This window comes from Macaca nemestrina, chromosome 20, assembly GCF_043159975.1.
Source record: "Macaca nemestrina isolate mMacNem1 chromosome 20, mMacNem.hap1, whole genome shotgun sequence".
NCBI lineage: Eukaryota > Metazoa > Chordata > Mammalia > Primates > Cercopithecidae > Macaca > Macaca nemestrina.
This window is the reverse complement of record NC_092144.1, coordinates 52,299,898-52,327,093: the sequence shown is the minus strand read 5'-3', so window position 1 is coordinate 52,327,093 and position 27,196 is coordinate 52,299,898. Positions and strand designations below refer to the sequence as shown.

At 44.6% G+C, this 27,196-nt stretch overlaps 1 protein-coding gene across 1 annotated transcript in view; it reads left to right on the top strand.

Moving 5' to 3' along the window:
- LOC105466411 (pregnancy-specific beta-1-glycoprotein 2-like) overlaps positions 1–10,735 on the top strand; it is a 68,698-nt gene extending 57,963 nt beyond the window's left edge. Inside the window, exons 4-5 of the mRNA XM_071086199.1 lie at positions 4,579–4,777; positions 10,585–10,735. Coding sequence (XP_070942300.1) covers positions 4,579–4,777; positions 10,585–10,735 — 350 coding nt within the window. The remainder of the gene's footprint in view (positions 1–4,578; positions 4,778–10,584) is intronic.
- Positions 10,736–27,196: the final 16,461 nt, after the last annotated feature.

Sequence of the window (27,196 nt, the reverse complement as noted above, 5' to 3'; positions counted from 1 at the left end):
TTATCTGCTTCTTGTGCTAACAGGACCTTTGCTGCTAGGGCCCTTAGACCTGGGGGCCAGCCTTTATTAACTCTGTCTAGTTGTTTTGAGAGATAGGCCACTGGCCTTGGCCAGGCCCCACAGTCTGGGTTAAAACTCCAACTGCCATTTTTTCTCTTTCTGACACCTAGAGTGTAAAGAGTTTTGTCAGGTCAGGTAGTATCAGGGCTGGGGCCAACATGAGTTTTTCTTTTAACTCTTGAAAAGCTCGTTGCTATTGGTTGTAATAGATGTAGTTTATCTAATCTACATTTTTATTAACTGTCACCTACTAAAATATTGACTCAAATTCTGCAGCTATTTGATTTCAAACTTTAAATTGATCTGGTATTCCTTGTAGGACTCCAATTGTGTCTAAATAGACATGAGAGTTGAAAGACCCATAAGGGGCTTCTCTCACTTTATGATGTCTTATTAGTATTATTTTTCCTTCTGGTTGATGAAATGCCAGGGTGAAAGGGATAGCCAATTGGACTAAAGTACAAGTGCCACTCCAGTTATTCAGCAGAGTGCCTAGTAAAGCTCCACCACAATACCACCATACATCCACTCAGGGATGAAAAAGGGCTGACTGATTGATAAGCTCTTGAAAATTCTTAAGCTCACTGCATCCTTTCAAGTCTCCAAGGAATGCTAAGTTTCCTCCTTGTCGTGAGAGACACGAAGTGAACTTAGTGCTGGGAGACAGAAGCTGGATGGCCCTCGGGGGCTGACCCACAGGGTCTTTGGGATATAGCAGAGAGAGCTGGGCATGACTTATTACTCCAGGCTGTAGAATCCTGGAAAAGAGCTATCATGCAGCCTATGCCTAGTCAACTGGAGGACCACCTTAGTGGAAGGGGACAACCTGGGCCTCTGGCCTGCCATGTGCACAAGCATAACAATTGCTTTTGTTTAATGTGCAATTGGAATATTTGATCAATTTTAACCAGGCATTTGCATCTTGATATCCTGTCTTAATTGCTAAAGTTTGTTTTAAGTCTTTAACTTCTATGATCCTCCAGTAAAATGAATGTGTGGTTTTAGGGAAGTTACAAAAAGCAGTTGGGGCAGTCCATCCTTGCTCTTTAGTGGTCCACAGAACATTGGATCAACTATGGCATGAAAGCTGTACAGCGGGGTGCAACACTCCTGGTTGGCACTGGGGTCTTTATCGAAATCTCCCTGGATTAAATGGTCCTAGTTCACTAATGTCTAGTCTGAGGGGAGTCAGGAGGGACAGAAGTACTTTTCTGAAGTAGAAAGTTGTCTTTGACTTGGCAAGTCCTCACAGGGTGTAACAAAGCAAGCATTAATTTATTAAAACCATTAGATCTCATGAGAACTCCCTCATTATCATGAGAACAGTATGGGGAAAGCTACCTACATGATCCAATCACCTCCCACCAGGACCCTCCCTCAACACCTGTGGATTTGGGTGGGGATACAAAAACAAACCATATCATCCCTATTCCTCTTCATCTCTTTGTGTATGTGTAAATGCATAGACAAACATAATAAAAGGTGCACACAGTGAAAAAAAAAATAGTTTGAGGTGAAATTGACTTGGTTATATTAATAACTAGATGGTCAGTAATAGAACAAGGAAAGAAGAAAGAGTAATAGAATAGATTAAAAGAGTTAAATTTTTCTTAGCTTTAGTTTTGTAGGGTTTTCATCAGGCCTCTGAGCCCAAGCCAAGCCATCGCATCCCCTGTAATTTGCACTTATAGGCCCAGATGGCCTGAAGTAACTGAAGAATCAATCACAAAAGAAGTGAAAATGTCCTGCCCTGCCTTAACTGGTGACATTCTACCACAAAAGAAGTGAAAATGTCCGGTCCTTGTCTTTAGTGATGACATTATCTTGTGAAATTCCTTTTCTTGGCTCATCCTGTCTCAAAAACTTCCCCAAATGGGAACCTTGTGACTCCCACTCCTGCCCACCAGAGAACAACCCCCTTTGGTTGTAATTTTCCTTTACCTACCCATTTCACATAAAACAGCCCTACCCTTATCTCCCTTCACTGACTCTCTTTTCAGACTCAGCCTGTCTGCACCCAGGTGAAATAAACAGCTTTATTGCTCACACAAAGCCTATTTGGTGGCCTCTTCACATGGACGGACGCGCATGACAGTTTTTCCCTGGGACTATGGCCCACGACTCTGGAGGGGTTGGCGCTTTCTTGACTCGGGTGTGATGAGTCCATCTTTTTCTTTTTCTTTTTTTTTTTTTTTTTTTTTTTTTTTTTTTTTTTTTTTTTTTTTTGCTGTATGAACAGCAGTCTTGGTGGTTAGCAGCACAAGGTACGGTCCTTCCCAGGCTGGCTCAAGTTTTTTTTCTTTCCACCTTTCGATGAGAATGTGATCTTCAGGTTGGTGTTGGTTTACTGGAAATTCTAGGGGTGGTAGATGTGCTAAAAGACTTTTAGGGTTTTTTTTTGTGTGTGTGTGAGAAAGGAAAGTGGAAGATAAACCAAGTATATAATTTTTAAGAAATTGACCTTTTGTTTTAAATGTGGGGACCTTGGCAGCGGACTTTATAGTCCTTAGTGCCTTTTTACTGAGAAATTTCCTTTGGAACCTATTTTTATTAGTTTTTAAACCAAAGAAAACCAAATACCATTTTACATTTAACAATGCTTCTTGTATAATTTTTACACCAGATAAGCTAAATTTTATCTTTATATTAGTGTGTTATTAATGTTAAACCTAATTTTAATAAAACCTTATAGACATATTTATTTAGTTTTTATGTTTGACCATAAGGTAAGATTTTACAGACTCTTTTTAATCTTTTATAATTTTTGCTAAAGAGCAGGCTGGTGCTTTAAGAAAAGCTGCTATGCTTTTACTTTAATGTCCAGTTCACAGAAAAATTGGATGATACTTCTTTAACTTTAGCTAATATGTTTACACAATGTTCTTTACAATTAACATTTTAAAACTTGCTTAAACTTTCAAAATAATAATTTTTAACTTTTTAATGTAGGTAAAAATGTACATTCTTATGCCTCCTTATAATCCTTTTACCAAAGATATATTTTGCTTTTCTTATATACCTTGCACATAAACTGCTTTTTTTTTTTTTCAATAGTTTTACATTCAGGAAGTCTAGTTACTTTTAAATTATACAATATTTTTGCATAAATTCTTTTTTCACACACTTTTTTTATAACCTTTCTTTTCCCACCGCCCCCCCCCCACGACTTTTACCAGCAATTTCTTTTTTGACATGCCTTCATTTTCAGACTTATTACAAACATTTCTTTCTTTAAACAACCAGTTAATTTATTGGAGGACAAGAATTTACCACATAACACTCTTTTTATATAAATTCCGCCCCCCCTTTTTTCTTTTTTTATCCGAAGATGATAACCTTTCTTTTCCAAAGTGAACCTTTTTTTTATGTCTGTGGACTAGACTGTCTAAGGCCACAGATTAGAAGTTACTATAATACATGTCAGACTGTTAACTTTTAGCAAACTTTACTTTTGTTGAAAACCTGGTAAGTTTGGGATTTTAATTATCCTTTGCTATTAATAACACCTTGTTTTGTCCAAATTAGAATTGCTATAATGGCTTTTAAAGGAACAGGGTACGCTTTTTTTTTAACTACTTATATATCTCTCTCTTTCTTTCTTTCTCTCATTGACTTCCCTTTTGCCTCTGTCTCTTCCTCTCTCTGCCTCTGTCTTTCTCTTTCTCTCTCTCCTTGACTCCTTTTTTGTCTGTCTCTTCCTCTCCATCTCTTCCTCTCTCTCTCTCTTTGCCTCTTTTCCTCTCTGTCTCTTTCCTTTCTCTCTCTCTGCTGGTCTTTCCTTGCCTCTGCCAGCCACTTATGCTGCTGTTCTCTCAACCACTGTGTGTTAGGGGCGTGGGATCTAAAACAAGCTGGTCTGGGTTCCCTGGCTTACAGGTTACCTTCTGCCATACCTTTGAAACAAGGGACCTGTCCACGCTTCCTTCTAATGGCCAACCTACCTCTAATGCTGGCCAGTCTATCTTACACAAAGTTTTAAGTTTTTCTGGTGTCATAGTACTCCATAGTCTCCCTTAAATCCTTTTTTGGAAATTTTTCAACATGGTTCCTAGTGCGGTGGGCTTACTTTGTGCCTCACCCATGTTTCCTCTAGACAAAACACCACGCTCACAACACATGCACACCACAAAACAAAAAATGGGTAAAAACGGCACACACACACTTTTGTAGTTTACACCAAACCAAAATCTGGGTATCCAGAAACCCAATCCAGGTCAAAACCAAAACCAAAGTGTCAAGCAATCCAAGTCAAGTCAAAAACAGAAACCAAAGTGCCGGTACAGGCACACCGTGGGTGATCAGGCCACACTTCCACTCAAATGGAGTAGGTAAGTTCCCAAGACCAGACCTGTCAAGCAATTCAAACCAAGTCAAAACCAAAACCAAAGTGCCAATAAAGGCACACCATGGGTGATCAGGCCACACTTCCACTCAAACGGAGTGGGCAAGTTTCAAAGACTAGTCTTACCAAGTTTTAGATGCTCAGATTCCAAGTGCCCATTCCTTCCCGGTGTTCAGCGACTGCGTTGATCCTGCTTGGGGGCCTGCCACACACTGCTCTGGCGAGGCGTCTCACCGGGGCAAATGCCTACCCAGGAGCCCTCTCAGGATCCGCGTGGATTGGGCTGGTCGGAGTCCTCCGCAGGGATGTTCCACAGGGCAGGCTTAAGCCGCCTAAGGAGCTGCCTACACCATCCACCATTCGCCTCACTTCCCGGTCAGGGAACAAAGAAATGTAACAGGAGGAGCGGCAGACAAAACTCGTCAGACACCGATTTCCTTCTGTAGAAGGAAGGGGTTTATTCGGCTGGGGGCATTGGCAAGGCTTCAGTCTCAAGACCCTAGCTCCCCAAGGAACATAAAAAGGACAATTCCTGTCCCTTTTATGGGCTCATAACTCTAAGGGGGTGCATGTGAGAGGGTCGTGATTAATTGAGCAAACAGAGGGTACACGACTGGGAGTTGTTTGCACTGGTAATTAGATCAGAATGAAACAAGATAGGGATTTTCACAGTACATTTCTATACAATGTCTGCAATCTATAAGATAACAGAACCAATTAGGTCAGGGGTCCATATTTAACTACCTGGCCCAGGGTGCGGAGCCGGGCTGTCTGCCTGTGGATTTCCTTTCTGCCTTTTAGTTTTTACTTCTTCTTTCTTTGGAGGCAGAAATTGGGCATAAGACAATATGAGGGGTGGTCTCCTACCTTATCGTTATCTCTGATTACTGGGGATGTTAACTTTGATCACTGGGCTAAAGTTCCTCCACTGCAAAATGACACTTTTCCTTGAAAGCATTTTTAAACAACCAATCCCTGGACAACACCGCACATCAGCCAAATCAGATACACTTGAGGGATGGTACAGGCATTGGTAGGCTTTAAATGCCCTATAAGTGACTCTAATCAGTATCCAGAATTGTAAACCTATGGCTTAGACAGTGAAGATTAGAATCCTGAAAATCAGCTAGGAGACCATTCCTAAGGCTTCTCTTTAAAAAAAAATCTAATTCTAAACAAAAGCAAATACATCTGGATTTTGGCATGGACATATGGTAGAGAAATAGAGGAAAAATAGAAATCACCTGATGGGGAAAGAGATGAGTCAGTAGACTGCAGTCCAATTTGAAGAAAAAAGACAAAGGCACAATCAGGTGTGATGACACTTGCTTGTAATTCCAGTATTTTGGGAGGGAAAGTGGGTAGATCACTTGAGCCCAGAAGTTGGAGACCAGCCTGGGATATCACCAGCCTGGGTGAAACCCCATCTCTAGAGAAACAAACACAAAAAATTAGCTAGGCATGGTGGCATGTGCCTGTGATTCCAGCTACTCAGGAGGCTGAGACAAGAGTATTGCTTGAGTTCACAAGGTTGAGGCTACAGTCAGTTATGATCTTGCCACTGCACTTCAGCCTGGGTATGAGAGTGACACACTCTCTCTTTAAAAAAAAAAAAAAAAAAGTAAAAATAATGTTCTAAGGTCACATCTAGTACAAACTGCATCTTGTTCTGTGATGTTTAAATGCCATAATTAAAATAGAACATGGAGGTGTTTCCATATGAATAGCTGAAAGATTCTCTACTTTTAATGCAACTGCATCATATTCTATTGTGTAGATACAAGGTAATCTGTTTAGTAAGCATCGTGCTGGTAAAAGTATAGGTTGCTCCCAATATTTTGCTGTTAGACAAACAAGACAGTGAATAATCCTGATTCGGCATCATTTTTCATGACTGGTAGTGTGATAAATTTTTCCCAGTAAAGTTTGGAAGGCAAAAATATATAATTTTAAAATTTTGACATGCATCGAGAAATTTTACTCTATAAGGTTTGTACATATTTTTATGTTCCAAGAAAAGTAGGGGAGGGTAACATCACCTCAGTTGCTCTCACACAAATGTCCTGAGTGACAGGACTTGTAGGGACACAGGCATACAGCCATATCCCTGGTGCCCACACAGGGCAGGGGCATCTAGATCCTGGGAAGCTCCAGAAAAGGTGAGAATCCCCTCTAGAGGACACCCTGCTGAGGATCAGAAAGGGGTCAAGGAAGTCCAGAGATTACAGCCGGTCTTAAACTAAGGGAAAGTTCAAGTGGAGGGCACAAAGGTTCAAGGAGGTGAGAAAGTGCTAGAGACTGATGGAAGGGGAAGGTAAAAAGCTCCAGGGAAGCTAGGGGAAGCACATCAGGGCTCTCCACTCAACTTCAGCATTGAACTTTGTAGTGGTCGTGCTGTTGGGGCTCTGTGAACTCTAGAATATTCAGCACTATCTGGGGACTCTACCCACTCAAGGCCAGCAGAACTTCCTTCCCCAGCTCTGACAACCAGCAATGTCTCCAGACTTTGCCAATTGCTTTTCCGAACGCAAAAATTGTCCCTGGCAGACGCATTAATCTACACTAATCTATAAAAGCAAATCACCACTAAAATCCATCACCTCTTGGTAGAAGAATTACAAGTGTGAGAGGGGTAAAATGGAGGTCTTCAATATCTATTGAAATGACTTTTACTTAATCAGCAATTTGATGTCCCAGAAGGCATGTTTAGAGGTGATGTCACAGGGCTGCCTGTACCTCACAGCAGAAAGGGTGTGGGTTATCCAAGGGTCTGTAACCATGAACTGGAAATGTGTGTAACTGTGAAAGGGAATGACACCCACTGGGTTATGTTAAAAAATTGATGTAGGGAATTCTGTAGATATTGGGAGAAAAAAAATACACAATGTAAACCCAAACCCCATTCTGATTCTCTCACCATCTTAGGGCCATCTTGTCTATCTTTGAATGGTAGCATAGGGATTTTTGTATATTTTCAAAACTGTATACTGTTGGATCATTTTTAAAATATGAATAAATCCCAAACTGGATCAAGTAACTGGACACTGCTGGAGTCTCACTTTTGGCCAGGAGAGCTGACAACATCCTGCTCCCCCTGGCCTGGACACTGTCTGGCTCAGGGACTAAATGCTCTCTTATTATGGAGAAAGAAGATGTTTTGAACATTCATCATTCACTCATTCACCTCTCACACCCGTTGACCTCTCAAAACTCTTCCCCACTCGTGGATTTCATTCTCAATTGACTGAGCTCCATTTCTGTCCCTCATCCATTTCAACATGTGGTGGGTCCAGGTGGTGGCTTCTGCCCATGGTTTTGTAAAAAACAAAAAAACAAACAAAAATAAAAATAAAAAAGACTTTCAAAACTGCTTTGCCGGACACCCCCTTGAACTGACCTCCACCTGCAGCACCATGATCATACCAGCAGAATTTCAACACTTTTTCTGGTAGTCAAATGCTTTCCATCTCTCATTAGGAAATGTGACTCTCTCCACGCTGCATAAACATTTCCCAGTAGAAATGAACACAGAGATACTGCCTGTGTGATCCCAAAGGAAATGGTTTCTATAAGAACATGTGAAAGCTGCAATTATAGAAAAGACCACCTAAAACATACATTATGTAGATGATTCTCACCATTCCTTTAAGCGATACATTGTAAAACATGACATTAATATTTATTCTAGAAGAATAAAGCAGGCATACTGTTTTCTTAAATTAATTTTAATAAGGTGGCTCCTCCCACGTGCCCAGGCTGGGCCTCTGAACAAAATTCTCCATCTTCAGGGGCAATACCTGAGAGCACGACATGGACTTAGGCCTGATATGCAGCCATCCCTGTCCACTCTGTCCCTGCTGCAGGACAGTACCAGCCCAGGGCCCAAATCTCCTGCTGAAGAGCTGAGAGAGAAAATGGAATATCCATAGCCTCTTAGCTTTCTCCAGTCCACTGGAATGGTTACCAGTGCAGTCCATTTGCCCCTGAAGACACCCACCAGTTGGTCTTTGGCTTCTAAGAGTCAGACCTCACTGGCTTCTCTGGGTCTCAGCTGCTTTCACTCTGCTGAGCCCTGCTTTTTCCCATGGGGGTCACTCCCCTCAAGGCATGTCCTCCAGCTCCAGCTGACAGGTCAGCAAACCAGAACCAAGAGAATGAACAAAGACTTCTATATATCTAGTATGTCCAGCAGAGAACCAAACTGTACAAAAAATAAAGAAGTAGAGATGAACACAACTCCCCTGACAACATTGTGTCCCAAAGCAATGTCTTCTGTGCTCCTCATTAAGGAGCTCACTGTCCCTCAAATAAAGGTGCAGAAACAACTAGGTAACCACATGCGAGACAATAAACTTAGAGAACTGTATTTCCAACCATATCAAACAATTATCTAAAAATGGATCAGTGAGTTAATTATAAGATCTATAACCATAAAAACATCTTAGAAAAAGACATAGGGGTAAAACTTAATGACCTCAAATGTGCCATGGATTCTCAGGTGTGACCCAAATGCATGAGAAAGCAAAAGGAAAAATAGATAAATTGGGCTAAAGATGCAAGCCTTTAGTGCATCAAAGATATTATCAAGAAAATAAAAAGACCAAACACAGAATGAGACATAAAAGTTGCAAATCACATAGACAATGATTTCATGCCCAGAATATATAAAGAACTGCTACAACTCAACAACAAAAAGACAAACCACCAATTTATACAAATGGGCAAAGGACGCAAATAGACATTTCCTCAAAGAAGATATGTAAATCATCAAGAGGGATATGAAAAGAAACTCAACATCATAGTCATTAGGAAAATACAAAGTGAAAGCCACAAGCAGATACCACATTACACCTACAAATATGGCTACCATTCTTTTCACATGTTAAATAACAAGTGAAAGCCTTATGCAGAATTTGGAATCCTCATACATTGCTGGTGAGATTATAAAAAGGTACAGCCACTAGGAGAAACAGATGTGCTGTTCCTAAAGAAGATAATCATAGAATTCTCATATAAAAGAGCATCCATTCCTAGGTATGTACCTAAAGAACTGAATCCAGGGACTCAAATAGATACTCGCATGGGACTGTTGATTGCAGCATTACTCATAAAAGATAAAATATGAAAACAATCCAAGTGTTCATCAACACATCAATAAACAAATGTGGTGACACATACAACAGGATGTAAATCTGCCATAAAAAGGAAGGAAGCTCTGACATCCGCTGGAATATACATGGACTTTGGAAACACTATGCTAAGTGAAATATGTCAGAAACTAAATAACATATGTATATATGTAATTCCATTTACATGAACTATCTAGAATAGGCAAATTCATAGAGATAGAGTAGAGATGATCAAGGTCTAGGGTGGAAAATACAGGGAGTTATTATTGTTTCAATGATACAAAGTTTCAGTTTAAAATGACAAAAATTTTCTATGAAAAACAGTGTTGATGGGAACTTAACACTGTGTATGTGGTTAATTCCACTGGATTGCACATTTTAAAGTGGTTAAAATAGCACGTAATTCACAGAACTGTGAGAAATCAATTTCTATTATTTAATTCACCGAGGCTAAGTTGTTTGTTATAGCAGCTAAAGCCCGTGAATACATCATCTGACCTAGTGTTTTCCATGAAACGTATCAGTTTTTCAATCAAGATAGCTGGAAGCTCCCAAGCCCATGTGCAGTGCTCAGCTCCAGACATCACTGTCCCCAGGGTATACACAGTGCCGCCTACTGCACACACACACAAACTCACAGAAGGTGACAAAAATCTGCGTTCGGGACATCCGATTGTGAAAGAGGGAGAACAGTGAACGTGGAGCCACAGAGAATGGGACTCACGGGGCTGGAAGGTGATGGAGCTATAATATAACATATGTGTGACCTCGAGTGAAATGTGCAGATCCTTGTGGAATAAAACACGCAGGCTGGCAGGGACTTCGGCCACCCACACTTCCCTTCCAGGCCACCAGAGGGCGGCAGAGTCCCTCCAGCCTGGAGCCTTCCCAGGGGAGGCCGAAGTCCCTCAGCAGAATCCATAGCCAAGCAGGGTCCACCCTCACCAGGGTCACCTCGGCCCAAGACCTCAACGTCCTCCATGCTCCCCACATGGACTCTGAAAGCTCCTCTTTGACCTGGTGGCCGCCAATCTAATACCACTCCCTCTGCAGGCAGCTCCTGCGCCACAGGCTTGCACCTTCTCTGGGCTCAGCTAAAAAGACATCTCCCAGGGCAGCGATGGTGCACACGAAGCCACATTGCGCGCTTTCCCCTCGTGACCTCCCTCCATCCTCATCAACTCTTTCTGTCACTGCTCCCTAAATGCCCGCCGTGCTCCATCTGTCCTGTTCTGTGGGGCATCCCAGGCCAAGCCTAGCGCTGACACAGAACAGCGGCTGCCTAAGGGCCCACAGCCTCCCCGGGAATCAGTCAGGCACCCTGTGACCTGTCTGCCCACTGCAACCTGTAGGGCTCAAAGCATGTGTGATGGTCACACACAGGCACCGTCCAGGATGTGGTCGCCTACTCCCGTCTGTCCCTTGGGAAGACAGACTTCTCCTGTGTCCCTGCTGGGAGAAGGGGGTATTATTGTTCTTTGCTCCCAGTACACAACTCACCCTCACCTGCCCTCTCAGAGGTGACCAGAGTCCCTGCAAACAGAATCTCTGGCGACTGCCTGTTCCTCCTCTACAGAGAGCAGCTTGGCCAATTCGAAACCCTCAGAATAGACCCCTGGGTATGTCACCACATGCAGGGCTGAGCCCATCATGACCACAGAGTAAGTCGGGATGAATCTCTCCAGCTCTAAACCCCTGCTCTGTCCCAGGCTCCCCTTCCTGTGTCTCAACGAGCCATGTTCCAGGGGTTCCTGGGTAACTCCCCACTTCCTCCTGCACCACCATGGGGAAGTGTACTGTGCTGACCACAGTACAGTCAGCTGGGCATAGAAGAGAGGACACAAAAGATGGTCAGGAAGAAATGAGAAACCCTGAGCCCCAGCTCAGCCACCAGTCCCCAGGGAGCAATAGAGTGATTGAGAACTCTCCTTTGACCATGGGACTCACAGCCCTCACTGAGCAACCAGCACAGGCCTCTCCTCCCAAGAGGCATGAGAGATTCACCCTGCACACCTCCAGGAAGGACAGTTTCCTGTGGGACACCCAGGTCCTGAATGTCCATCCTTGGAAGCTGCAGCCAAGCTAGACACAATTAGAGAAAGGAAGGGTCCCTCTCACTAGGCAACACACAGCTCACCCACAGCACAATGGGGTATCCCTGTGACAGGGACCTGGTGCAGCTCCAGCCTCCTGCACTGAAGGGGAGAGCTAGACGGGGATGAAAGAGGGCAAAGGGCACAAATGTGCACACCGACCCAGACCCATGGGGACAGCAGGAGGCTGAGGTGCAGAACTGTGCTTGCTCGACCTACAGGGTATGTGTGTGACCGTGTGTGTCTGTGTGTGTCTCTTTTGTGTGTATGTTTGTGTTTCTGTACATAGTGTGCATCGAGGTTTGGTGACAGAATCACTGCTGAAAAAGGCATAGGCCTCCACAGTTCCCAGGGACCTGACACACAGACAAAAGGAAATAGAGAAGGAGGGACAAGGAGGCAGGACTGAGAGGTGGGGACAGAGGGGTGTCCTGGGCACAGACCCCGCCCATGAGCCTGAGAAGTGCTCCTGCCTCAGGAAGAGGCTCAGCACAGAAGGAGGGAGGACAGCACAGCTGACAGCCGTGCTCAGAAAGTTTCTGGATCCCAGGCTCATCTCCACAGAGGAGAACATGCAGGCAGCACAGGCCATGGGGCCCCTCTCAGCCCCTCCCTGCACAGTACACATCACCTGGAAGGATCTCCTGCTCACAGGTGAGGAGAGAACTTCCTCGGAGAGGACAGGAGAAGGAAGCAGAATGATTGGATGGGGTCTCCTGGAGAGTAGGGGGTTCTTAAAAATGAAAGTCAGCACTTTGGGAGGCTGAGTTGGGTGGATCATGAGGTCAGGAGTTCAAGACCAGTCTGCTCAACACACTGAAGCCCCGTCTCTACTAAAAATACAAAAAAATTAACCAGGTGTGGTGGTGTGCTCCTGTAATCCTAGCTACTTGGGAGGCTGAGGCAGGAGAATTGCATCAACCCAAGAGGCAGAGGTTGCAATGAGCGGAGATTGTGCCACTGCACGCCAACCTGGCTGACAGTAAGAGACTCTGTCTCAAAAAAAAAAAAAAAAAAATACAGGATAGAAGGCTCTGTTGGAGCCTGGATAGGGAAAAATATACGCAAGAGGGACAGGGGTCAAAACAGGAATATCACATTGAACGGGAATTAGTAAGAGGTAGGCAAATCTCAAGTGTTCTTGTTTCCTGGTTAATCATCACTGGACACCACATTTTGAAAAATGATAATAATAACTATTATCAGATTGCACTTCAAATGAAAATGTAAGCAGGGCATGAAACATTGTCCTCAGCAAAAACCTCAACAACTGAGGAAAGAAAAAAAAATAGCCCTGGCATGGAGGGCCCTTGGAACCCTCACATCTGCAAGAGTCTGCAGCCTGTGCCAGGCACTGGGGTGCAACCAAGATCATAAAAGTCCCTGTCCTCAGGGAGCTCATGCTCTCACGGGGAGGAAGACAGACATGCAAAGAGATCTAGAATATGAGGTCAGGTGTTGACAAGAGCTCCGGAGGGAGCAGAGCAGGGAAAGGTCAGAGAGGGAAGACCCAGAGTCTCAGAAGGAGGTGTCAGGAAAGAAGTCTAAGGATGCCCTGATGTGAGCAGGACCTGAGGGCAGTGTGGAGGGAGCCGTGCAGACCTCTGGGGAAGAGAATTCCACACGGAAAAATACCGAGGTCAGAAGTGTTGAAGGAATGGGGGTCACACCGCTGACCTTCACCCAGTAGGACAGTAGGACAGTAGGACACAAACACACAATCACACACACACACACACAAAGAGGTATGTGTGGATTTTGTATGTGTGTGTGTGTGTCTTTAAGGCTGATGATTGAAGAGATCTTCTCAGGATACATGGCCCCATCTTTTCACCCCAATACATAGGTCTCAATATTGACTGATGCTCTCTCCACCTACTAGCATCACTTTTAATCTTCTGGAACTCGCCCACCACTGCCCAAGTCACAATTGAAGCTCAGCCAACCAATATTTCCGAGGGGAACGATGTTCTTCTACTTGTACACAATTTGCCCCAGAATCCTGCTGCCTACATCTGGTACAAAGGGCAAATAATGGACCTCCACCATTACATTACAGCATATACAATAGACACTGAAAGAATTATATTTGGGCCTGCATACAGTAGACGAGAAAGAGTATATTCCAATGCATCCCTGCTGATCCAGAGTGTGAACCAGAAGGACGCAGGATCCTACACCGTAAAAATCATAAAGCGAGGTGACGGGACTGAAGGAGTAACTGGACATTTCACCTTATACGGTGAGTGATTCCACATGATCGCTGGGTGTTGGGGGGTGGGGGTCACTTCTACTTTGCACACACAGGAAGGTCAGGCCTGGACTGTGCCTGTGTCCCTCTCTGCATTATGTCCCATGTTGGGGCTTCAGCATTTAGTGCAGGACACACACAGAGGAGACAAACCACAACAGATCAGAATTCCTTTCCTGCCTCCAGACCCTGCAGACACTTGCTGCACAGGAAGGACAGTCTGATGGGGTGGGGGGTGCTCATCAGGAGGAGATCAGCCTCAGCCAAGCACCTCATGTCCTCTTCATAAACTTGACCCTGAGAAAGACCCTGGAGAACTGAGCAGGGCTTTGCCTAAGAGGCCCCATGAGATACTCTCAGAGAAGCTCAGCCCAAGAAGCCTCAACCCCAGACCCCATCCCTAAATCCTTACTCCAGATAAAGCTGAGGAGCCTGTGTCAATTCTGGGTTGTGGCAGGGCTTACTGGGACAAAGGATTCACCAGCTGTCTGAGGACTGTGTCTCCTGGAGCTGCTCACTGCCAGGGCTCAGCCCTCAGAACCTCATCTGGTCAAGGACAGAGCTTTCTTCACCTGAGACTCAGAGTGCAGAGGAAAGAAAGGCAAGCTTTGTAGGCCATCAGCCAACTGCCTTGCGAGGCTTAGGACACTCCATAGGAAGTCCAATGTCCCCAGAAGCAGAAACAGAAGACAGAAAATGTACCTGGCAGCAGCTTGTCCACAGAGATCTGACCTAAAGGTGCTCTCTCATGGAAGTGAATAATAATAAATGCTGTTTGTGTGAACACCTTCACTGTGCCAAGTATTAGGTCCGATGACTGTGAAGAATTTACAATTTATTCACAGATAGCATGAAAACCCACAGTCCATTTGCCATTTAGCTTATTTGACTGGGAGAAAACTGAGGCACAGGAAGGCACAGTCACTGAACCAGAGTCACACAAACACAAAAGGCAGATCAGGGTCACATGAGGTCTGTCTACAGCCACAGGTCCATCCTCTCCTCCACCAGAAGTGAGGGCTTATTGGGTTCCAATAACCCTGTAGTAATTTATTGGCTCAAATTCCCTCTTCTTAGGCATCCAAACCTCAGAGGAGTGAGAGCAAATGATCAGCTGATTAGTCTGCACTCCAGAACTAAATCACCAGCCTCAACCATCAGAGTCAGTGCAAAAAATGTCCAGGATTCCCCCTCAGATCTTAACAACTATCACTGAACCTGAAATCCTATGTTTCCCAAAGTGTCCATGTCACTGGCATGACAGGATAAAAGAGAAGACCTTGTTTTCATTCCCCACTCACACCCTGCACCAGCTCAAGTCCAGTGAGAGACACACTCTCAGGTGCTCTCACACAACAAATGAAGGAATTGAATGAAGGAATGAATGATCCATAACCTCTTTAGAGACTGGATCTTGGATGCAGAATCCTAGGAAATTCTCGCCACACCTGTCCCTTGTCCTTCAGAGGCTGACACCCACGTTTCATCCCCCCACTTCCTCTTGCCCCTAAAGCCATCCCACTTCATGTGTTACTCTGAAGCTGTTTGGCCACTAGAGGGTTTTCAGGGCTCCCTGGTCCTGGACTGTGGAAACGGGAGCACCTGGTCCCTGGGGTCTCTGAAGTCACTGTATGCCTCACTGTTCACTGTCATGCTGTCTCTGCCTCTCTCTGCTTCTCTGTGTCCCTCATCTTCCTCCCACTTCATTCTACCTGGCAAGCCCTGTCCTGCACAGCTTCTTCCTCCAACCCTAGGCCTTCCCCAGACACTCCCTCTAACTAGGCTGACTGTTCTGTTCCCTTCCTGCTAACACTGTAACCTGGCCCACCTCCCAGGAAATAGGAAAGGCACAGAAATCAACTGGAGTTGCCACTCCTGAAAAGCTTCATCTCGAGCCAATGTCCCCAGGTCACTAAGAGGATGATCTTCCACTGTATCCCCATCCAAGGATCTTTCCCTTTGTGAGGCTGATCTGTGGACAAGACCATGGGACAGGGATAGGCAGCTCCTCCATCCACTCTTATAATTCCCAAACAAGTTCTTCTGGCCTCCTGCACAAAAAAAAAAAAAACACAATTTATCCCGATGGTGATTTGCAGTAAAGAAAGATTTTAATGAGTCCAAGTCTGCCAAACAGGAGGACAGAGGTTTATTATTACTTAAATCAGCCTCCCTAGTGGATCACGGGTTAGAGATTTTCAAGGATAGTTTCAGGGACACAGGACGAAAAAATGGGTACTGCTGATTGTTTGATGATGGAATCATGCGGGCGGAGGGAAATGATCCGTTTGTGCTTGAATCCGCCTCTAGGTGGGGACCACGTGACTGACTGAGCCATTAGTCATGGGTATGGATGAGGTCAGCAGGTTGCCAGAATGCAAAGAATAAGAAACATCTCAAAAGACCAACCTCAGGTTCTACAAAAGGGATGTTATCTATTGGAGCAATTACTTACAAATTTTGTACACTCTGATCAAATGACATTTGACCAGTAAGAGATTGTGGAAACTGTGCCTGCACTTTAGCAGAATTCAGTTCCCTCCTATAATCTTACTCTCATGGTTTTTCACCAGTTTTACAAAGGCAATCCCTGGGCAAAATAAGGGTATTAGTTTTATCGAGGAACTATTATCATTGTTTCTTCAAAGTTAAACCATAAACTACATTCCTCCCATGGTGAGCCTGGCCTATGTCCAGGAATGAGTGAGGACAGCCAACCTGAGACTAGATGCCAGATGGAGTCAACCGTGCTAATTTTGTGTCACTGTTGGAATCGTTGCACTGACTCACCAGGGAGTCAGAGGCTGGACAGGCCTGCAGTCTCCAAAGCCAATGGGCTCATTTCACCCATTTCACTTGTGACTCCATCCTCAGCCTACTATGGAGCTCACATCCTCCAGTCACTTTCTAGAGACTTCTGGTTTCCTGTCAGGAATACGACAAGCTTGAAATTTGTCACTCTGTTCTAACAGTAAGTAAACAGCTGAACATACTCAAAAGTCAACAACCCATTGAAATCCCTCAGAGATGGCCTGCCACAGTGGCTCAAGCCTGTAATCCCAGCACTTTGGGAAGGTGAGGCAGGTGGATCACGAGGTCAGGAGATCGAGAACATACTGGCAAATACGGTGAAACCCCAACTCTACTAAAAATACAAACAAATAGCCAGACGTGGTGGCAGGCGCGTGTAGTCCCAGCTACACGGGAGGCTGAGACAGGAAAATGGTGTGAACCTCAAAAGTGGAGTTTGCAGTAAGCCAAGACCGTACCACTACACTCTAGTTTGGGCAACAGAACGAGGCTCCGTCTCAGAAATTTAAAAAAAAAAAAGTGCTGTTAGAGAAATGAAGAACGCTTTTGATGCTTACTGGTAGAATGCACACAGCTGAGGAAAGAATGCCTTGCTTGAGGGTGTGTCAATAGAAACTTCCAAAACTGAAACAGGAAAGTTCAAAAAGAGTGGGGGAAAAAAAGAGGGACAACATATTCTACTTCATATTTAACACTTTGTATTGACAATAGCAATTTTTAAATTTTGTAGTTGTGGGACAACTACCAAGGCTGTAACATACACCTAATGGGAATACTGGTGGTGTCGGGGACCTGTTGGAGGTGGCCAGAGGTTGCTATCTGATGGTTTTACTGCCTGTGCCACATATGATTGTTTACTCCTGATGATGCCATTTTCATAAGTTGGTGTTGTTCGTGTGGCGGACACATGAACCATTGGCGTTTCACTTAGAGTCTTCCTAATTCACACAAACTTAAACTCTAGTTGTACTTCCTGAGGTTAAGAGAAAATGAAGAAAGCATTTCACATACCTGTTTTGGGCTCCTCCCCATTTTTCCTAACTCTGCACAGAAATTATAAACAGAGAGTTCTTTCTATATTTACTAACATAACACACATCTCTTCTTTTAATTCTGCATCATTCCTCCCTTTATGTAATTGACACACTGGCCAGTTCTGTCCTTTTAACGGGACTCTTTCTACTTAAGGACTTGCTAATTTCAAATCACCTTTGGCATCTTTCTTTGAGCATAATTTGATCCTGCTGGAATTCACCCCACACCTAAACCTTGATTGGGTATCAAGAGAAATACTACTACCAGCAATTGATCTTAGATGTTTGAACCATCAGTTAAAATTTCCACTTATGACAACATTTTAAACTTTCCTCCAAAATTTTTTTTGGGTCTTGTTACTAGAGTCAGAATATAACATGAGGTCTAAACTCCTGACAACTTTTTAATGGGAAAATTACAGTATTACAAATTGAGCATCCCACATCTAGAAATCCAAAATCTGAAATGCTCCAGAATCCAATGCTTCTGACCACTGATGTGATGCTGAAAAGATGTTCTCACTGGAGCATTTTGGATTTCAAATTTTTCAGATTTGGGATGCTAAACCAGTACATCTACTGCAAATATTCCAAAATAAAAAAAGAAGTTAGAAACCCAAAACACTTGGTTTTAAACTTTCTGCATAAGGAACACTTTATCTGTATGAACTATAGACATGAAGCTGCACAGGAGATCTCTATAACCTCCTCAACCTGCCTAACTGAAACCACACAGCCATGGAACAATACCCTATTCCCCCGACCCCAGCTCCTGGAAACTACTATTCTACTCTCTGATTCACTCTGGAATCCACTGAGATGAGGTACATCAAGTAGTCAAACTCATAGAATCAGAGAGTAGAATGTCTAATGACAGAAAGTTTCTGCAAGACTTCTTCCCAAACATTGTTCTAATAGCCACCAAACACATATCGTCCGTGAAGGCCAGACTTCCATCATCAGTTCATGTTCGCCCTTTCCACCAGTCAGTTCTCCATTTTCAGACATCCACATGTATTTCTAGAAACAACCAGATGGTCCTCACCTTCCCTCTACAGGGGGATGGGAACATCATGGACACAAAACAGGGAACATGGTCCTGGTCCAAAGCTATCAGCTCTTGCCTGTCCCCGTCACTCTTTGTAGGTCATTCTTTGGACTCTATCTTTAGAGGTCACTGGCTCAAGTCAGTCACTATGAGACAGCTGGGAAAACTGCCCCACCTTGTGGCGCCACTGCCTGATGAATGAACAGACCTCCAGGCTTGACTCTGGTCCCCCTGTGCTTTTTCTGCTGAAGTACCCAGTCCCAGGCCAGGCTACCCAGTACCCAAAGGGTTTAAGGACAATGGGAAGTTCTATCATCCATCTCTAGGATGTCCTTGAAAGGGAAGCTGCAGATAAAACATACCCTAGGGGGCAAAGTAAGACTGAAACTAAGAAGATTCCAGCACTGCATGCTCCAGGTGAGGACCACAGGGTGGGCCAGGCAGGCAGTTGGAGAGGGAGGCACTCACAGGGGCACGAGCGGCTGTGACTGCTGGTCCCATGCCTTTCCATGACCCAATACTGCTGCTCAATTCACACATGAGAAAGTCTGTGCTTCTCTCATATAAAGCAGGCAGCCTCACAATCTCTGAGCCCTCAGATTGCCATGCGTCTGTCTTGTAACACACACACCTGATATGGGCTTTTAAGGACTTGGGTGGGCTGAAAGGTGGGAAATGCCATCTCTGATTGAAAAATGTCTTTGGAGGAATCAAAGGTGCCACACAGGGCAATCTTCTCTCTGTTATCTGCACAGTGGAGACTCCCAAGCCCTCCATCAACAGCAGCAACTTAAACCCCAGGGAGGCCATGGAGACTGTGACCTTATCCTGTGATCCTGACACTCAGAACGCAAGCTACCTGTGGTGGATAAATGGTCAGATCCTCCCTATCAGTCCCAGGTTGCAGCTGTCCGAAAACAACAGAACCCTCATTCTATTTGGTGTCACAAAGCGTACTGCAGGACCCTATGAATGTGAAATGAAGAGCCCAGTGAGTTCCAGCCGCAGTGACCCAGTCACCCTGAATCCTGTCTGTGAGTATCTTCTGTTCCTCTGTGAGCCAGGCTGCCATCCCAAATACACATGGCCAGAGGCCAGGCCTCCCAGTCCCTCTCAGGTGCAAGTACAGAGACCTTTACCCCTGGACATCAAAGTTGGCCATGACCACAAAGAGTAGCCTTAGGCTTGACCAACAATGGGAGAGAAGAGGCTGCTCCTGTCATGGGAGATTCAGGGTCCACAGGTTATGATGGGAGAAAGAGGTGAATGTCTCAGGCTCCAGATCAGTGAACACAGCAGGGATTTGACTGGGACTTCAGTGTTGTGACTTAGCTCACAGGGTCACTGTGGCCCTTCCATAGACCAGGATTTTCCCTTCCCTCTGACATCATCATCTGTGACTTTATTCTCTTTGCTCCAGATGGCTTGGATGATCCCACCATTTCTTTTTCGTACACCTGTTAGCACACAGGGGAAGTCCTCAAGCTCTCCTGCCTCACAGACTCTCACCCACTGGCAGAGCTTTCTTGGCTGATTGATGGGAAGTTCCAGCAATCAGCACAAGTGTTCTTTATCCCCCAAATCACTAAAACATGTAGAGGGGTCTATGTCTGTTTCATACATAACTCAGCCACTTTTGGAACAAATCTCATAATCCAGAGGATCATAGTCCCTGGTAAGTGGGTCCCTGGGGCACTGGCAATATGTTTTCCAGTGAAGTCTATCTGGCTATCAGGGAAGAGTCACCTGCCCTCTGCAAAGGGAGAGGGAAAAACAAAACCCCAGGACAGGGAATATATTTCTGCTTGAAAACCACCAGCTTTTGCCTGTCACCTTCACTCTTTCTATATCATTCTTTAGACTATACACTAACAATGAACAATGTGAAAGGAAATTAAGAAAAGAATTTCCATTCACATTAACATCGAAAGGAATAAAATATTTTGGAATAAGTTTAACCAAAACTGTCTAAGGGTTATACCTTGAAAACTACAAAGCGTTACTGAAAGACATTAAAGACGACATCAGTATATGGAAAGACATTTCATTTTCATGGATTGGAAGAATCAATATTGTTAGGATGACAATACTACCCAAAGTGAGCTGCAGTTTCAACGCAACACCTACCAGAATCCCAGTAACATTTTTTGCAGAATTACAAAAACCTGTCCTAAATCTGACCTGACAGGCTCTTATTAATGACTGCCACAACACAGAAACTGAGGAAAAGATGCAATCATGGAAACGTGGAAAGATTTGATGACATAGAAAATAGTAATCATTATTTCTCACATCCCAAAGCCTTCAAGAATATACAAGTGCCGCATGACCACTACGGAATCGACCAAAAACTAATCACCAAGCTAGAAACGTGGTGAGAGAAAAAAAGAAAAAGAAAAAAAAAGGCAGGAAAGTATTTGGCCTATCACTTCCCACTTTTGCATGCTTAACTGATGCTGAAAACAAATGCTCACCTGAGCATTTTAGGTTTTGAATCTTTCCGATTTGAGATGCTACACCAGCAAGTATGTGACAAACGTTTCAGAATCAAAAAATGTCAGAAATCCAAAACACTTTTTGTCCTAAGTCTTATGCATAAGAAATACTCAATTTGTGTGAACTATAGGCATCGAGCTGTACAGCAGATCTCTAGAACTTCCTCATCTTGCATAACAGAAACTGCACACCCACAAAAAACTTCTGATTCTCCCCACTCCGAGCATCTCTCTTCTCAAATTCACTCTGGAATTCACTTACATGAGGTCCCTAGAGTAGTCAAACCCATGGAATCAGAGAGGAGAGTGTCCAATGGAAGAAAATATTTGTAAAACTTCTCCCCAAATTTGTCTCATATACATCAAACACACATAGTACATGAGGACCAGATTTCCAGAAGTTCATTCCCACCCTTTTCACCAGTCAGTTCTGCATTTGCAAATGTCCACATGTGTTTCTGGAAAGTCCACATAGTCCTCACCTGTCCTCTGCAGAAGGAGAGGAAACTTAAAGAATCCAGAATAGGGAACATAGTTCCACTCCTAAGCCACCAGCTATTGCCCGTCCCCTTCACTCTTTCTAGATCATTCCTTGCACTCTGCTCTGTCTTTGGAGGTCACTGGCTCAAGTAAGTCATCATGAAACACCTGCAGAAAACTGCCCCACCTTGTGCCTCCACTGCCTGATGACTGAACTGACCTCCAGGCTTGACTCTCGTCTCCCCTGTCTTATTTCTGCTGAAACATCCAGTCCCAGGCCAGGCTGCTTAGTATCTTCAGGATTTCAGGACAATGGGAAGTGCCGTTATTACTCATCTCTAGAATGTCCTTGGAAATGGAAACTGCAGAGAAATCATATCTGGGGGGGCAAAGTAAGATGGAATTTGGAAGGGGCCCAGCAGTTGCACATTCCAGGTAAGGAACCCAAGGTGAGCCAGCAAGACAGTTGATTAGAGAGGGACTGGGAGTGGTACCAGGGGCTGTGGGTCCCACTGACCTGTCTGTCCATGACCCAACACTGCTGCTCAATTCACACTTGAGAAAGTCTGTGCTTCCCTAAGACAGAGCAGTCAGCCTCAGAGTCTTTGAGCTCTTAGATCATCATGCATCTGTCTGGTGACACACGCACCAGCTACTGACTTTCAAGGACTCGAGTGGGCTGAGAGGTGGGAGATGTCAACTCTGATTGAAGGATGTCTGTAGAGGAATCAAAGGTGCCACACAGGACAATCTTCTCTCTGTTATCCACACAGCGGAGCTGCCCAAGTCCTACATCACCAGCAACAACTTCAACCCCATGGAGAATAAGAATGTTGTAGCATTAACTGTGAACCTAAGACTCAGGGCTACACCTATGTGTGATGGGTAAATGGTCAGAGCCTACAGGTCAGTTCCCAGGCTAAAGCAACCCGGTAAAAACAGTATCCTCATTCTAGCAAATGTCACAAGAAACGACACAAGACCCTATGAATGTAAAATACGGGACCAAGTTGGTAGCATCCCCAGTGACCCAGTCACCCTGGAGGTCTTTTGTATCTTTGGTTCCTCTGTGGACCAGGCCACCAGCTAAAATCCAAATGACCAGAGGCCGAGCATCTCAGTCTCTCTCACGTCCAAGTACAGACATTTTTATTTCTGGACACCCAAGCTGGCCATAACTCCCTGCCCTGAGAAAACCTGGGTAGGCACAGCCTTAACCAAGAATATAAGGTGAGGAGATACTCTCATCATGGGAGACTTGGGGTCTGCATCCTGTGATGGGAGAAACAGGTGAATACCTCAGGCCTCGACTCAGTGAACACAGGAGTGGTTTGGCTGGGCCTTAAGGGTGTGTCTTGGCTCAGAGGGACACTGGTGCCCGACACTGGTGCCTTTAAGAGACCAGGAGCATCTCCTTCCCTCAGACGACATCACCTGTGGCTTTATTCTCTTTACTCCAGATGGTCCAGACGTACCCAGCATTTTGTCTCCATTCACCTATTACTATACAGGAGAAAACATCCACTTGTACTGCTTCGCGGACTCTAACCCACCGGCAGAGTATTCTTGGAAGATTAATGGGAAGTTTCTGCAATCAGGACAAGAGCTCTTTATCCCCCATATTACTACAAAGCATAGCGGGCTCTATGGTTGCTCTGCTCGTAACTCAGTCACTGGCAGCGAACGTTCCACATCCAAGATGATAAAAGTCTCTGGTAAGTGGATCCTGCATCATTGGCAATAGGGTTTTAGGTAGAGTCTCTAGGGCTTTCTGAGAAGAGTCAGGAAAACATTTTTTATTCCCAGCTTGTGTCCCATGGGCAGAAGCAAATCCTAAATTCTCCTCTTGAACCCTCCCAATTTGTCTCTACAGACCCTCTTCTCCTTGTGTTTCTGTTTTCTCATGGCTGAATTTGAGTCCAGGCTGAGAAAGGTTGGGAGGGGGCTTTATCAGTCCTGAGCCCGATGTGGTAGAAAAGGCTTCACAGAGGGACAAGAAGGAGAGTCCTCAAGGTCAAGATTTTTCTCACTGTCACCAACACTTCCCTTTCTACCACGTCTTTGTTTTCTTTTACTACCCCATGAGCTTCAAGAAACATCTGAGGTTTGAAACAAGTTCACGTTTTTCCTCCAAATGGGAGGAGGAAGTCCCCTGGATGAGAGAGGAGCAGTTCAGACCGCTCCCTGCTCTGCTCCGGGCTTCTCTGGTGTCTGGCCCTGCCTGACTCCACCTGGGGTGGGACCAGCTTGTGTGGAGAAAGAGCCCTGGTGGCCTGTCCTGAATTCGGCTAAATCGAGCTGCCAGTTGAAGTGAAGCCTAGGTTGCAGGGAAATAAGCAGAGAGAGAACCTCGGGGCCGACTCTTGAGCTGTTTCCTGGCTCTGAAGTCATTGGCTGTGTGAGGTTGTGGGCACAGCACTAGGACACAGCACAGAGGAGAGTGAGTGATGCACACTTGGAGAAATAGGGAGATTCACCTCTGGGACTCTGCATGGCAGGACACGGGCAATACCAAAAAGTGTGTATTTATAGAGTATAAGACTACCAGGACACTATTTATATATCTAATATAAGGCTTATCATTAACTATTTCTAAGTGTGCAATTTAGTGTTGTGTAACCATCACACTATCCATTTCCGGAACTTTTTCCTCCTGTCTAATGTTGACAGTGGGGTGTTGAAGTCTCCTATTATAATTGTATGGGAGTCTAATTCTCTTTGTAAGTCTCTAAGGACTTGCTTTATGAATCTGGGTGCTCCTGTATTGGGTGCATATATATTTAGGATAGTTAGCTCTTCCTGTTGAATTGATCCCTTTACCATTATGTAATGGCCCTCTTTGTCTCTTTTGATCTTTGATGGCTTAAAGTCTGTTTTATCAGAGACTAGGATTGCAACCCCTGCTTTTTTTTTTGTTCTCCATTTCCTTGGTAGATCTTCCTCCATCCCATTATTTTGAGGCTATGTATGTCTCTGCATGTGAGATGCGTCTCCTGAATACAGCAAACTGATGGGTCTTGACTCTTTATCCAGTTTGCCAGTCTGTGTCTTTTAATTGGACCATTTAGTCCATTTACATTTAAGGTTAAGATTGTTATGTGTGAACTTGATCCTGCCATTATGATTTTAACTGGTTTTTTTTGCTCGTTAGTTGATGCAGTTTCTTCCTAGCCTCGATGGTCTTTACATTTTGGCATGTTTTCGCAATGGCTGGTACCAGTTGTTCCTTTCCATGTTTAGTGCTTCCTTCAGGGTCTCTTGTAAGGCAGGCCTGGTGGTGACAAAATCTCTAAACATTTGCTTATCTGAAAAAGATTTTATTTCTGCTTCACTTACGAAACTTAGTTTGGCTGGATATGAAATTCTAGGTTTAAAATTCTTTTCTTTAATAATGTTGAACATTGGCCCCCACTCTCTCCTGGCTTGTAGAATTTCTGCCGAGAGATCTGCTGTTAATCTGATGGGCTTCCCTATGTGGGGATCCTGACCTTTCTCTCTGGCTGCCCTTAAGATTTTTTCCTTCATTTCAACTTTGGTGAATCAGGCAATTGTGTGTCTTGGAGTTCCTCTCCTCGAGGATTATCTTTGTGGCATTCTCTGTATTTCCTGAATTTGAATGTTGGCCTACCCTACTAGGTTGGGGAAGTTCTGGATGATATCCTGAAGAGTGTTTTCCAACTTGGTTCCATTTTCCCCCTTACTTTCAGGCACCCCAATCAGATGTAGATTTGGTCTTTTTACATAATCCCATACTTCTTACAGGCTTTGTTCATTTCTTTTTCTTCTTTTTTTCTTTAGATTTCTCTTCTCGCTTCATTTCATTCATTTGATCTTCAAACGCTGATACTCTTTCTTCCAGTTGATCAAGTTGGTTACTGAAGCTTGTGCATTTGTCACGTATTTCTCGTGTTATGGTTTTCATCTCTGTCAGTTCGTTTATGGCCTTCTCTGCATTAATTATTCTAGTTATCCATTCTTCCACTCTTTTTTCAAGATTTTTAGTTTCTTTGCGCTGGGTACGTAATTCCTCCTTTAGCTCTGAGAAGTTTGATGGACTCAAGGCTTCTTCTCTCATTTCGTCAAAGTCATTCTCCGTCCAGCTTTCATCCCTTGCTGGCGATGAGCTGCGTTCCTTTGCAGGGGGAGATGCGCTCTTATTTTTTGAATTTACAGCTTTTCTGCCTTGCTTTTTCCCCATCTTTGTGGTTTTATCTGCCTCTGGTCTTTGATGATGGTGATGTACTTATGGGGTTTTGGTGTGGGTGTCCTTCCTGTTTGTTAGTTTTCCTTCTAACAGTCAGGACCCTCAGCTGTAGGTCTGTTGGAGATTGCTTGAGTTCCACTCCAGACCCTGTTTGCCTGGGTATCAGCAGCAGAGGCTGCAGAAGATAGAATATTACTGAACAACGAGTGTACCTGTCTGATTCTTGCTTTGGAATCTTCCTCTCACGGGTATACTCCACAGTGTGAGGTGTGGGGTGTCGCTCTGCCCCTAGTGGGGAATGTCTCCCAGTTAGGCTACTCAGGGGTCAGGGACCCACTTGAGCAGGCACTCTGTCCATTCTCAGATCTCAACCTCCGTGTTGGGAGATCCACTGCTCTCTTCAAAGCTGTAAGACAGAGTCGTTTGCATCTGCAGAGGTTTCTGCTGCTTTGTTTTTGTTGTTGTTGTCATTGTTTAGCTGTGCCCTGTCCCCAGAGGTGGAGTCTACAGAGACAGGTAGGCCTCCTTCAGCTGCTGTGAGCTCCACGTAGTTCGAGCTTCCCAGTAGCTTTGTTTACCTACTTAAACCTCAGCAATGGCAGCCGCCTCACCCCCAGCCTCGCTGCTGCCTTGCCATTAGATCATGGACTGCTGTACTAGCAATGAGGGAGGCTCCGTGGGCGTGGGACCCTCCCGGCCAGGTGTGGGATATAATCTCCTGGTGTGCCCATTCCCTAAGACCCTTGGTAAAGCACAGTATTGGGGTGGGAGTTACCCGATTTTCCAGGTGTTGTGTGTCTCAGTTCCCCTGGCTAGGAAAAGGGATTCCCTTCCCCCTTGCACTTCCCAGGTGAGGCAATGCCTCAGCCTGCTTCAGCTCTCGCTGGTCGGGCTGCAGCAGCTGACCAGCACTGATTGTTCGGCACTCGCTAGTGAGATGAACCCAGTAACTCAGTTGAAAATGCAGAAATCGCCTGTCTTCTGTGTGGCTCGCACTGGGAGCTGAAGACTGGAGCTGTTCCCATTCGGCCGTCTTGCTCCACCCACGTTGAATAACATTTTGATATATAGATATACCTCATTGGCCTACCCACTTATCTTTCAATGGACTTTTCCATTGTTTCCATTTTTTGGCTATTGTGAGTAATGCTTCTCTGAACATCAATGTGCAAATATTTGTTCAAATTTTTTTCAGTTCTATAGGGAGTAAGTCCAGAAGTGGAATTGCTGGATCAAATGGTAATTTATG